This window comes from Mastigoproctus giganteus, chromosome 8 (assembly GCF_048544385.1).
Source record: "Mastigoproctus giganteus isolate SK-2022 chromosome 8, ASM4854438v1, whole genome shotgun sequence".
In the NCBI taxonomy this organism is placed as follows: domain Eukaryota; kingdom Metazoa; phylum Arthropoda; class Arachnida; order Uropygi; family Thelyphonidae; genus Mastigoproctus; species Mastigoproctus giganteus.
In genome coordinates this window covers 217,408,650-217,423,626 of record NC_143582.1, presented here as the reverse complement: position 1 = coordinate 217,423,626, position 14,977 = coordinate 217,408,650, and the positions used below count along the sequence as shown (strand labels likewise).

Here is a 14,977-nt window from a genome sequence, read left to right as displayed (position 1 = left end):
CTTCCTTTTTTACTTTTTTTTTTTAAATTAGTTAGTTCATGATAGTTGTGTGATTGCCCTTTGGTAAAACTGATGAATTCTTTCCCTGTATTATTAACTACGGAATTTTTGAAAGATGTATATAGCCTTTAAGAAATATTATTTGTTACAACAAAATTTCAATCCGGCATTAAGAAAAATTTGATGTCTTACATATGATAGTTTTTTGTGACTGATTATTTGATGTGAACTCTAAAAAATTATATCTCTGGCATGTGGTTAATAAATTGAATTTGATGCCGTGTTATAATATAATGTTTTAACTGTATGATATATAAAAAATGAAATTGGGGATTTTCTAAGTTTTCTTCTGAAATTCATAAAAAAAAGTTCATTTCAATTAATTAAAAATAAGGCATTTCATTTTAAATGATTAATGTATTCAGTTTTAAAGTGTAAGTATATTAATTCATTTAATATTTTATAAATATCAAGTTATTTTACTTCTTAATAATTTATACTTTATTTCTTAATGAATGATGATTTTTTTTAATTTGCACAAATGGGAAGTGTATACACACACACCCCCAAATAAAATTGTTCTGTTAGGGATGATTATAACTGAAAAAAATTGCATTTCTTTAAATAGTGAAATGATACATTTCAAAATTGTGAAATTTTTACTTTGTTAAATTACTAATTTTAATTTATAATCTAACATTTAATAAATTTAATTGAATTTATAATGGTTAAAATTAGGTAAAAATAAATTAATTTTCTTTGCTATGACTGAATGAATTCAGTTTAATTAATGTGTCTCAAAATAGGTTTCTTCGTGGACTATATCAGTGTATACTTCAAAAAAGGAACAGTAATGGAAATGGCTTATTCACATATAGATTTGTTATTCTATATACAACAACGAAAAATTGTAGTTCATACTAAACATTTCTTAACCATTGTATATTAACATTGTTTAAAACCATTACATTTAAAAAAATGAAATATGCCACATTATTTAACAAATAAGCTATAATCCAATAACATCTCTTACATTTAATAATTTTACATCACAACAATAAAATATTTCAGTACGTAATAATTTTTACATGAGTTATTCACTTCTCTCTTTACTTAAATGTTCATGTTTCAATTCAGGAATAGAGGGAGGAGATGTCCTTGCAAGATCTTCTGCATTGATGTACTCATGTTCATCAGTATCTGATGATTTGAATTCAATTTCAATACTATATTCATGCTTTGACATATAGCGTACAACTTTTTCTGGAGGATTTGAATTTGTTACTGATACAGATCGCACAGTTGTGTGGGATACTGTAGGTGCTGGCATAGTAAATTCAATATCAGCATACTGATTAAATGTCTGTGGGATTTGATCAAAAGATGTTAACTCTAACCTCACAACCAGAAGCTGTGTTGTATAACCACCTAAAATATAAAGAGATATTTCAATACATAAATTACTAAACAGATTTATCGAGTTTTATTAATGCTCTGTAGATTGACTTTTAACAGTTTATGGTACCATTTCCATAAAATAATCCAGAAAGAAGGTAAATTATCTCATTTATGAATATTTATTTGCTACAGAAAACTTCTTATGAACTAATATCCATTCATTCACATTAACTTTAGAACTTAATATATATGCTCTATTCTCTCAAGGGTTTGCTCCCTTTATTTATGCTCCTTTTTATATATACTCAATATACAAATAATGAAATAAACATAAAATAATAATAACAAATAAAATACAATAAATAAATAAATACTTTTATACAAAAATAAGTGTGTATGGGGTGAGGTGGAAGGGAACATGAAAAAAGGTAGGCATAGAGATAGAAGTAATAAGCAGTTCTCAATTCGAGAGTGAAATGTAGACAGAATTCTACATAATACATTCTGTAGATTACAGGATGTAGAAAAATATTTTTCTACATTCTGGAAAAATACTTTGGTATTACAGGAAGCCTGTTAAAAACCATCAACCTCATCCTTACACCAAAACTGCTCATTATCAGTCATAAATCCTTCCAACAGGAGCATGTTATAATGTGGGGAGTACCACAGGAAGGTGTCCTGTCTGGTCTGCTGTTCGCCACTACCCTTGAACCTTTCCTCGCAAGATACGCTGATTTTTCATCATAAGCGGACATCTTCAAATTAAATATATAACATCAAAAGACACTAAATCAGTGAATCTCCACCTTGATTAACAGCCTTGTAGCCTATCTACTGCAAATAGGTTTGGAGCTAAACATATCTAAATCAGTTCAAATCACCTTTACAAAAAAGAGAATCAAAAATGACATCAGAGCCTATCACAAAGGATTGCAGATAAAGAAAGTGAAGTCTCACACTGACCTCAGCTTGACTTGGGATGAGGGCCTCACTTTTCAAAACCATTTTTCAACCATGAAAATGAAGACTTGTTCAGTGATGTGGGCAATTCAACAAGGACTGACGGGGTTACTCAACGTCAATGTAGTCGGGAGATACGTCCAGCGGTGCCTACAACCAATTGCACTATACACATCACCAATCTGATCTTCTGCTCCACCATCATATGTAAACAGATTCCTGACAGTTGAGTACTGGATAATGCACTGGATGAATAGGGTCACAGGCAGCCCATTCACCATCTCCAGGGCTGTTTTATGTACAAACCTAAATATCACTCCCTGGAGAGTTCACATAGCATCCAGGAATAGTCGTCTTCTTTTTCAGATGCTTACCAGTGTGACTGATGCCCCCAATCTTCAAGGATTTATCTGTACTCCACATGCTGGACACAGTAATGGCAACCCCTACCTACCATTATATTCTATACTGTCCAACCTTTCCTGTCTAAAGAATTTCTTTCCAAACAATGCAGTCAACCTTTTTAATTCATTGGCAACAGACCCTGTGACATACTCTGAAAGCAAGCAATACAGAGTGAAGAGCCTCTCTGAAGCCCACAGCTTACTTCAACTACAGAATGGGAGCACCCCTGATGAAACTACTCGGATAAAGAATATGGAACGAGATGTAATACTATGATTAAGAAGTAATATCCTGTAAAAAGTGAAAATGCAACGTAAAATTACTGTTCAACACTTACTTTTGTAAGACTGTAAATAATTGCCTCTTGAAATACTGTCAATAATTGCATTTTCTAAATAAGATTGTAAATAATTGCAGTTTTGTAAATATCGTAAATAATTGCAGTTTTGTAAATATCGTAAATAATTGCAGTTTTGTAAATATCGTAAATAATTGTTATTCTTGCCTTTTTGTACACCCTTCTAGCCAGTCAGCTGTGTAAAAGGGGTGAAAGCAAACATTTTCTACAATAATAAATGGATTTAGTAATAATAATATATTCACATTAGGTGTACATCTGCTCATTCTTATTATCGCGTCTCGGCCCTTCGGCTAAGATCAAAGTGTGCTCATTCTTATTTATTTTTTATTATTTTGAGAAAGAATTAATAATGCCACAGTAATATATCACATGATAGATTGTTGTTCTTATTGAAATATCATAATTAAATTGAAAACACCTCAATACTAACACTTAAACATTCTGGGAATTATCAAGTGGAGGGGATTAAAATAATAGCTCAGGTTAGAAGTTAATTCACAATATATAACAGCTGTGTTACAATATCCAGATAGCTGAAGTTAGCTACAATAAATAATGGCTGAAATGCAATGAATATTAATAATAACAAGAATAATAATAGTTGCCATCAGAGATTAATTACAAACAGTATCAGTTACATCTTCTTCTTCTGGCGTTATAACCCAGGGTGGGTCTTAGCCTTCTCACCAATGTTCCACCAGTAAGCCCTCCCAGAAGTCAAACTTCTCCAACTTCTTATTCTCGTGGCCTTTAAATCCTCTTCTATGTCATCCATCCATCTTTTCCGCAGTTTTCTTCTTACCCTTCTACCAATAGGTTTCCATTCCATTATCCTCTTAGTTGTTCTGCTGTCATCCATTCTCATAACATGTTCCAATCAGGCACGTCTCTGGTTCGTCACAAATCTGACAATGTCCGCACCCTGAATAAGATTGTCAAGTTTATGGTTCATTCTGATCCTTCAGGATCCATCAACGTCTTGTACGGGCCCAAAGACTTTTCAGCAAATTGTACGCTCAAACACTCTCAACAACCACTCATCTTTACTAGTTAATGTCCAAGCTTCAAAACCGTATGTTACAACTAGTCTAATGAGACTTTTGTATATCCTTAATTTTAAATGTCTGTTCAATAAGTTTTTCATGTGCATAGAAGTATCTGTTTTCACTCAGGATATGGGACTTAATTTCATTAGTAATAGAGTTCAACTGGTTTATCTGCGAACCTAGATAGGCGAAATTTTAAACTTGCTCAAACGAGAAGCTGTTGGTTCTTAAATTTTCCATGTTATCTGTCATTCTCTGGACTTCCATATATTTTGTCTTCGCTTCATTTATCCTAAGTCCTCTTCTTTGTGCTTCACTATCCAGCCTGGCCACTGTTTCCTCCAGTGCTCCTTTAGTCCTACTGTTACATGGATTATTCAATTTACAATGAGATTAGAGTAGGGCCCTGCTTTTCGGCATTCCGCTTCTCAGCATTCAGCTAATACGGCGGTTTTCAATTATATCCATGTTCATTATGTTTGGTGCATGTTACGTTTTTCAGCAGCATTTTTTGGCATGATGCATTCAGCAGGTGGCACTTGGTGTGTAGTGGCTATGCATGCAGTTTCATTATTTAATAGCCACACCTCGTATAACATTTTTTTTCTTATTTTGGAGACTGGAATATCTCCCAGAATTATTTGTATATACTATTGAAACACCCTCTATATAAATATATATCATGTCATAGGAATTTGAAATTTAATAACACAGTAAAATGCAGGATCAGACTGGCAGGTTTTGGTCCCCGGCAGTTAACAACAATTTAACCTCATCTGAATCACTTATCATATCATGACTGTTAGTCAATGATACAAATTTGCTGTTGGCCCTAGTAGTAACCATCACTCTGGCCAGTCTGCCCCTGGTAAACTGTAATATTACAATGAATCCCTTTTTTATGTTAGTTTCTATCAGTTCCAAGACTTACCAATTTGAAAAAGGTGGTCTTTTCAATGCAAGCAATTTTATTAATGCCTGTTCTCTAATGTAGCATTAAAATTCTGTAAATGCATTTGAATATTTAGTATATCTGAAAAATTATTAAAAATAAAAAGATTTTTTAAAGTACAGTAGTTGCCAACTTGCCTTGTCCTTCTTTTGGTAGCCTAGGAATTCTCCACACAATTGCATGAAATGCATGTTCATATTTTGCTTGGCCAGTTGATACTTCAATCAAACCAGGATCGAGATTTTGTAGAGTTCCAGTAACTTTTTCTAATCCCTAAAAATATACATATATATATACATAAATCCATCATAACCAACAAAAGGTAGGGCACTACACCAATACAGAAAAGACAGAGGGGTTTACATATGAGGTGTGATCAAAAGAGGGGGGCTGAACTAATATTCAAGAAATAATGAAGCTTACTAGCTATTCAAATGGCTCTCCTTCAAAGTAGGCTCCATGAGACTGTATACATTGATTCCAATGCTTCTGCAACTTTTGTAAACATTCCTGTTAGACTTCTTTTGGAAAGTGAAATCTTTATTCTGAAGGGAATGGAGACTTTATACAATGTTACCAATTACAGCAAACAGATGCCAGGAGTTTTTTGGAGACTAGAATATCTTCCAGAACTACTTGTATATACATATTTGTTACCAATTACAGCAAACAGATGCCAGGAGTTTTACATCATATCCTGTGATTGGAAAAAAATGATGTGAGGTTCAACTCAATCTCACACAATGGCATGTGGAGGGGGGATGTGAGATCAGGTGGAAAGAGAGCAGAGACTTCAAGACAGGGCAACAAAGAATGATTTATTGGGGAGGAGATGGACACGAAAGAGGAGTTGGGGTTTTGTTGGATAGGGCAACGTCTGAGAGTGTGTTAGATTGGTGGGCTTTATCGGACAGAATACTGCTGGTCAAATTCAAAGGAAAACCTTTTAACATGGCCATCATTCAGGTATATGCTCCACCAGCAGAGAGTAGTGAAGAGGAACTAGAAAAGTTTTATGAGAAGCTGGAAAAGCAAGGAAACAATGCAAATCTCAGGAAATTATAATCATAACAGGAGACTTAAATGAGAGTCTAGGTAATGAATGCTGGACAATCTCCCGAGAAATGGCAAAGCGTTTGGAGGCGACAGAAATATGGTTTTATAGACGGATGCTCAGAATATCCTGGACTGAACATATCACAAATGTAGAGGTACTACAAAGAGCAGGAATGCAAAGATCATTACTGAGGAACATAAGAGAAAAGCAGCTGAAATTTTTTTGGGCACATCATGAGAAAGGAAGGTTTGGAGGAGATCATCATGACAGGCAAGGTCAATGGAAAGCAAAGCAGAGGAAGACAGAGAATAAACTATATTAGTAGTCTGACCAACTGGATGAACATATGGAGTCTAGACCTGCTGAGAACAGCAAAAGATCGAGAGATGTGGAAGACCATGATCACCAGTGTCCTTAACAGACACGGTACATAGAGAGATATTCATAGTAAACTTTAGACTAGTGTTACATCATGGTGTCATCACAGATAAGATTATTATTATATCATGCATATTAACAGCAAAATGTTTAGTACATACAGATCACATTTTTAGTATATACACACAGATTTTGTCACAGGGGCTTGTCACAGACATTCTTCTGGAAGTCTAAAACACTGATGGAAATGATATTCTAGTCCAACTTGTGAGCCAAGTAGACCAAATTTCAGCCAAGTCCAGTCATTCTATGACAACCAAATCCTTTGCTTGAACCATCACATTGGTGGAACTGTTAGTAACCCTGTTTACCCCCCCCCCAATGTGCAAGTCCTGAACATTACACCTGGTATACTGACCACCCAAGTGTGAACCAATGTAAGCAGGGATCGAGGGATAATGTCTACAAAACACAGAGGAATGTTGCCCCTCTGTGCTACTAGGCAATACTAGGTGGGAGGCAACTCTCATCAACTGGTGCAGTTGGAGGCGTGCATAGCACATTTCATTAGGGTACCCACTGAATGCGCATCCACTGAATTTATTTTTTACTTTTTGATGTGAAAACATCTATGGCGGCACTAGAGTAAAATCGATTGGTAACAAAATTTTCTTACGAAAATGACGCAATTGATTGTTAAAGAAATTTTTACAGAAATGATGCGATTGATGTCACTTCCTAAATGGTGCTAACGATGCTAACTCAGTCACTAACATTGATTCAGTAGAGTAAGCAGTGGGTAGTAATATTATGCAAGAATGAAAGCAGAATATTATGCAAGAATGAAAGCAGAATATTATGCAAGAAAGTGGATAATAATATTAAGCAAGAATAAAATCTAGTGCCGCCACAGACATTTTCACATAAAATAAAACATCTTTCATGTGTACAGGGTATACACGCTGCTTTTTTTTAAAGGCCAATGTTTATTGAATACTCAATCATAAAGGACATTATTTTTATTCATCAAACAAACTCAAACTTAACTCAACTTATTTTTTTAAATTGACAACTAAACTCTACTTAAAAAAATACAAACTTAAAAAATGAGACACAAAATACCAGATTTGGCTAGTAATAACCGGCATATACAAAGATACAGTCAATTTTTATGATTATAACTTTAACCATTAATGAGCTAACCTAAATTGTCAAAAACAGATTAAGGTTCCATCATCTTCCTGATCAAGAGAATGAGACATCACTCACCAGGTGTTATCAACTTAAATTTCTCATTCAAGTCATTGTAATTAACTGACGAAGCTAACTCTCGTTCAACATACAAGATAATGCAGTAGCACAGTAGTGGGAAAGCATACCACAAGCAAATGGAAGCTTTCTATAATTTATAGCATCTATATTACACAATTTCACACTTATAGCATGATACAATAATCCATAATTTAAAACGAAAAGAATGTATTATGCAATTAAATTAAAATGCAAAGCCACTTTTTTGAGACATTAGGTGTACCTGGGCACACCCTGTACTTATGCCTGTGAATCAAAGAGTGAATAATGTGCAGAAGTTTGCCTTTAGCCAGTGGGTGGTTGGTTGGTGGAACAGACTTCCATCCTTTGTTGTGGAAATTAATAGCCTAAATAAATTTAAGGCTGAGCTGGACAGGAACTTGGAACGAACAGAGGGGTGAAATCGGAATGTGTTTTTTTTTTTTTTTTTTTGGCTGATGCTGCATAAGCTTGCTTTCTTGCATCATATGCCTCTACTAATGCTAATGCTAATTAGGGAAACTGAAATGACTAGTGGTCGAGGCAAATATTAATTGAGACTCTGATTCAATTCAAAGGTGGTACTTGTGCATATGCTCACTCTGATATTGCTTATCAGAGACTGGAATCTCCTCTTTTTGATCTTTGCTGGTTTAAAATCTCTTTACTCCATTCTGTCAAATTAATTTGTTGCCTCTATAGTTCTCCCAACTCCACTAATCACTTGAAATTCTTTGACTTCCTTTTTTTGAAACTTGACTTTCTCCAGTCCAACTTTCCAAACAGTGGGGTAATTTTCCATGGTAATTTTAATGTTCACAATGCCAGCTGACCTCCACTTTCTAGTCACACAGACCCAGCTGGTTTAGAAGCCAAGGCTTTTGCAATTACTAATGACTTCACACACTGTTCATTTACCAACCAGAATACCAGACAATCCAACACTCTTGATCTTTTTCTCATGAAAAACTCTTCCGAGCACACAATCGAGGGGAGTCATCCTCTAGGCACCTCAGGTCACAAACTGGCAATGGTCTCTTCTCCAATGGAGCCTTTCTCTCATGGCCATTCTTAGCCATGTATTGTTTGGTATTTCAAAAATACAGAAAGCGATAATCTGTGAGGTTTCTATTCTTCTTTTCCTTAGTTATATTGCTGTTTTAAATAATTGCCTTTGTTTCCAGTTAGTATTTATCAGGGTCTTGATAACATTATTAACTACTAAAAAAAAATGAATAGCAAATGCTTAGAAAATGGTACTCACCTTGTATTAATCTGCAATAAATTTTTTTGGTAGATGGTGGTTAAATTTAGGTTGGAAGAAGCATTAAAAAGAACTAAGGTGGGGAATGGGGTGAAAATATTTTAAACAGATTTTAAAATGAGCGCAAGGAAGTAGAAATGTAGATCTCCAATCCTTGGTTGTCAAAAAGAGGTTAAAAGACGTAAATGAAAAAAAGAGAGAAGACCGGTGGTGCCAATAGTCGTTACATGCGACTTTCATGAGTAAACCGTCATCAGTTGGCAAATGGAAGAGAAGAGTGCGTGTTGTGTTTAAAGTTTATCTAAACTCCCATGATGCTCTTTTTGACATGTGGGAACTTTAGCTGCGAGAGGTTCCAAGCCGATGAAAGGTTGAAGGGAAGTTTAGTGTTAATAATGTTGAGATCGGAATGGTGTCGGTACCATTCAATGGTGAGGGCTTCATATTGAAGAATTCTGTAGCTTGATCTAAGTTTAATAATAGTGATGGCAGAGTCAACAAGGGGGGTGTGGTTGTGGGTTTGAGTATGGGTTGTTAACTTAGTGCAGGATTGTCTTGTCTTGAAACTGTTGAAGTGGTAGTATGCATGGGTATTGGAAGTTGTGGAGGAACCGAATTTGGTGATAGTGCTGCCGATGTAACAGGTGTCGCTGTTTGGTTGGCATTTTATGAGATATATTATGTTATTGAGATCATTGATGGGATATTTGTGTGTATCTTTATAAGAATTAAATAGGGAACCTAGTTTATTGTAAGTGGAGAAGGTGAGGGAGATGTCGGTAACTTTGAATGTACGTCGGAATTGTGCTGCGAGTTCACTATGGTAAGGGAGAACTATGTGAGTATTTGTCTTGTGACTGTGTCTGGTGGGGTTATTAATACTGTTTTTAATGGTGGATATTGTGTGTTGGATGAGTTGAGGGGGGGTAGCTCCTGGCTATGACTTTATCAGTAAGGTATTGAAGTTCATTGTGTAGATCGTTTTGTGAAGAGGTGAATTTGATAGCGTTCTATCAAATTCACACATTCTCACAATTGATTACAGGGAAAAACAATTCTGTTTTCATCTGAGTTATTTGAACTATCCATTTTGGATCCACGATTGTTACCAAAAGTGATCACAGGTGTTTATCTTGGGTGTATGGATGCAATCCAGAAACAAGGACACAAATAGTAAATATCAAAATGCAATATATGCTGTTTTAGCACATATAAATTTGTCTGTTACAGCACAGTTTACAAAATTTTTTCTTAATAAACATACCTTAATTTTTCCAGATCTTCTGGAAACAGATTTCTTAGAACCATAATGAAAGTATTTCTCTGTCCGAAAAAGATAAATCCAGCATTCAGGGATAGGCAGACGGATCTGTATATTTTCACAAGGAATCTGTCCATGCTTACGGCTTATGCAACCAGGTACAAGAACATCAGCCTCAATTGAGATCTTAGTACTACTTATATTCATGGTTACTTTTACCTGTAAGAGGGTAACTTTTAAGAAAATATTTATAAATTGTTTATAATTAAATCTATGTCATAAATTGCAATGACTTAAATTATTTACCGCAGAAATTATTAGTAGTAACAAATGGTGCAAGAAAGCAAGTTACATAGCATAAGAAAAAAAAAAACTTCCATCACCTGTCTATCCATCCACTTTAATAATTTGTCTAGTTTTTCCATGAATTTATTCAAAATACCCATTTCCACAACAAAAATAGAAGTTTGTTCCAACAATCAACAATTCGTTGGCTAAAAGCAAATTTTCACAAATCTATCCTGCAACTATCCTTGTACACATTTGAATTTATGCCCTCTCATGCCTTTACTCTGAGCAAGAGAAAGGATGGCATCAACATTGAACTTACTCAATCCATTCAGAACCTTAAACACCTCAATCAGAATGCCTCATAGGTCTAGTCTCCAGATTCTACAATTTGCAGAAGTGAGACTTTTCTTGGTAAGGGTACCTTTTGTTCCACTCACTAATCTGGTTGCTCTTTTCTGCACATGGTCCAACAGATCCACATCCTTCGTTCTAGGCCTGTATGCAGTGCCCAAGATGGCACCTAGCTATTGCCTTATACAGCAGAGATAATCACCTCTTTATCCATTCTGTAAAAATTCCTGTATATGATTGACAAAACCCATGAGCTATCCTTGTGGCCTGCCTGCACTGCTCAGGCCATAAAGAATTTCATAACTGTCTTCAGAGTTATCCATGACTTTTTTATTCTTAACAAGCCTAAGTGTGGTACCACAGCTAGTATGTTATTCTGGGATTACTGCTACCCATATGCAGTGCCTTGCATTTGTCAATGTTAAACTGCAATTGCCACTTCTCAAGTCCATCTGCCTAACTTTTCTAGACATGTTTCAATAGTATACCTTGGTTAGTGTCAATAGCTGCCCTGCCAAATTTCTTATCATCTGCAAACTCAGACATTAAGCCTGATATGCCTTCATGAATCGCCATAAAACTCTAAAACAAACAAACAAAACTTTCATGAATATCATTAATAAATATAGAAAACAACAAGAGGCCCAAAATTAAATCATGGGGGACTCCACTAATACTGCTTCTACAGGGATGGGATACACTTAAATAGAAAGGGGGTGCAAGAATATTTGCTGATGCCATCGAGGCAGGCAGTGTTCGGTGGGTTGGAAAACTGCTATCTTGGATGGATACACAGATTAATAGATTAACAGCAGCCACAGGCAGAAGTGAAAGTGATTCTTGCATTGCTTCTATAGAAACATGCAGTAGCCCAGGGGATTTCTAGGCCTGTTGTGGATCATTGTGGAACAAGGAAATTCATGGGCTGTGTTAGGATAACTAACAGTAAGAACGGGTACATGCCTACTAGCATGTACACCAATGCTAGGAGCATAGTAAACAAATTTGATGAATTTGAAGTGCTGATGAAGTCATCAAATGCAGATATAGTGGGGGTACAATGTATACAGAAAGAACAGACATGACAGGTGGAGGGGTTGTGCTCTTAGTTAAGAATCACATAAAATCTAAGGTTGTGCATCCAGTTCAACATTGATTCAGTTTGTTCTAACAAAAGCACTGGGAAAACAAAAATGACAGTAGTAGTGTGTTATAGGCAGAATGACTGTGATGAGTACAATGAATAGCTGTATAGAGAAAGAGAATGGGCCAGTAAATCAGAATGTCTTAGAATGGAGGATTTTAACTTTCCAGATATTGAATCTAACATGAAGGTTGGTCACTCACACACTAACAAGATTTTGTGGATTTACTGGATGACCATTTTCTACATTGGCATGTTAGAGAGGCAACAACAGAGAGCAATTCCCTTGATCTAATTATCAGCAGCGATTCTTCATACAAAGGAAAGGGTTTTTGCTTCCGTAAAGGTGAGTACAGTGGTCTCCAACAGTTTTTAAATTCTGTACAGTGGGATAAACTGACGATGTTACCAACAGTAAATTCTAAGTGGGAAGCATTCAAGGAATTAATCATGGATGCTACTAAAAGTTTCATACCTATTACGAAATATTGTTCAAGGTTTAGGCCTAAATGGTTATCTAATGAACAGATGAGACTCGCGACAGGGAAGAAAAATGCATGGGATGCATATAAATTATCAAGCGACTCAGAAGCCTATGGCAGATATAAGCTAGTCTGTAATCAGGTCACAAAGGAGGTTAGGCAGGCGAAGGCAGATTACAAGAAATCCTTGGCAAAAGATGTTAAGAAAAACAGCAAGGATTTCTTTACTTATATAAACTCTAAAAGGAAGGGGATGAATCTGATTGGTCCACTTGACATCGATGGTTCGACTGTTGATGATCCTGCTCAGATAGCAAACAAACTGAATGAGTATTTTGCGTCTACATTCACACATGAGGAATTATTAAGGTTTGAAAATGGCAGAAGGTTATCAAATTGTAGCAGGATACCTAATGATTTTGTAATAACTGAAAGCAAAGTGGAGGAGAAATTGTTGAAGTTAAACATAAGAAAAGCACCTGGGGTGGATGGGATCTATCCAGTTATATTAAAGGAGGCGGCAAAGCAACTAAGCAAACCCTTAGCCATAATTATGAGAGCATCCTTGGACTCAGGGGAGGTTCCCACGGACTGGAGATGTGCAAATGTATCCCCAATTCACAAAGGGGGATCGAAGGGTGACACGAGTAATTACAGACCAGTTAGTTTAACTTCTGTTCCGGGTAAAATAATGGAGTCACTGGTTAAAGATGCATTGCAGGATCATCTAGAAAAGACTGCAGCAATAATTCAGACACAGCATGGGTTTGTTAAGGGAAAGTCTTGTCTGACAAATTTGATAGGATATTATGATGTGGTTACAAAGGAACTGGATGCAAAAAATAATTTTGATATCATATATTTGGATTTCAGGAAAGCTTTTGACACTGTTGCGCATGGAAGACTATTGTACAAATTGGAGCAGAATGGTATTAAGGGTAAGTTGCTACAATGGATAAAAGGATGGTTAAGTGGGAGAAGACAGAGGGTGGTAATCAATGGGTGCTGCTCTTCGTGGACTAATGTTACTAGTGGAGTCCCACAGGGTTCTGTGTTAGGTCCACTGTTGTTTTGTATGTTTATCAATGATATTGATGAAGGTATATCAGGCTTAATGTCGAAGTTTGCAGATGATACAAAGGTTGGCAGGGTTGTTAATGACAGTAATGGCAGTGTGCTACTGCAACAGGATCTAGATAATTTGGGCAGATGGGCTAAGAAGTGGCAACTGAAGTTTAACCTTGACAAATGCAAAGTACTGCATATGGGTAGAAGTAACTCCAGAGAAACGTACCAACTGTGTGGTACTACATTTAAGGTGGTAGAAAATGAAAAAGACCTGGGAGTAATTGTGCAGTCAGATATGAAGTTTTCTGAGCAATGCAGACAGGCTACGAGGGCAGGTCATGAGGTTTTGTCAATGATATATAGGAATTTTGCTAGCAGGGAGAAGGAGGTGATTGTCCCTCTGTATAAGGCAATGGTCAGGCCACGCCTTGAGTACTGCGTACAGGTTTAGAGGCCTCATTTTAGGAAGGATGTAGATTTGCTTGAGCGTGTACAGAGAAGGGCAACAAGACTGGTGAGGGGAATGAAGGGATCCTCTTACCAAGAGAGGCTTAAATTCTGCAAATTGCAGTGGCTGGAGACTAGGCACCTGCACGGTGATCTGATTGAGGTGTATAAGGCCTTGAATGGGTTGAGCATGCTGAATTCTGATGGGATCCTTCCACTTGTTCAGATTACGAACCTAAGGGGGCATAAATTCAAATTAAGAAAAGACAGATGTAGAATAGATGTGTGGAAATTTGCCTTTAGCCAGCGGGTTGTTAATTGCTGGAACAAACTTCCATCTGTCGTTGTGGAAGTTGATAGATTGAATAAATTTAAGGAGGAACTGGACAGGCATTTGGAGGGAATGGTGTGATTTTTTTTTTTTTTTTTGGCTGATGCTGCATAAGCTCATACACTTGCTTTCTTGCATCACATGGCACTACTACTGCTACTACTACTACGATAAGAACCTGCAGATAAAAGAACCAACATCTGCAGATAAAAGAACCAAGTTAAAAAGGCAACAACAGGGAGCAATTCAATTGATCTGATTATCAGCAGTGATTCTTCATATATTAAGAATCTGCAGATAAAAGAACCACTAGATGGCACTGGTCACAGTGTATAAATGCAGGATTTACTTAAGGATGAAACTATCATCAAGGGTTTTTTCTTTTGTATAGGAGGCTAGAGTGGTCTCAGGCAGTTTTTAAATGCCATTCAGTGGGACCAACTAATGTTGTTACCAATAACAAATTCTAAGTGGGAAGGAAGCATTCA

At 36.1% G+C, this 14,977-nt stretch overlaps 1 protein-coding gene across 1 annotated transcript in view; it reads right to left on the bottom strand.

The window, feature by feature from the left end:
• Nucleotides 1-1,093: 1,093 nt before the first annotated feature.
• LOC150082289 (protein stoned-B-like) overlaps nt 1,094-14,977 on the bottom strand; it is a 77,786-nt gene continuing 63,902 nt past the window's right edge. Inside the window, exons 7-9 of the mRNA XM_090380474.1 lie at nt 10,379-10,594; nt 5,263-5,398; nt 1,094-1,428 (exon numbers count right to left, since the gene is read on the bottom strand). Of these exons, the coding sequence (XP_090236600.1) occupies nt 1,094-1,428; nt 5,263-5,398; nt 10,379-10,594 (687 nt within the window). The remainder of the gene's footprint in view (nt 1,429-5,262; nt 5,399-10,378; nt 10,595-14,977) is intronic.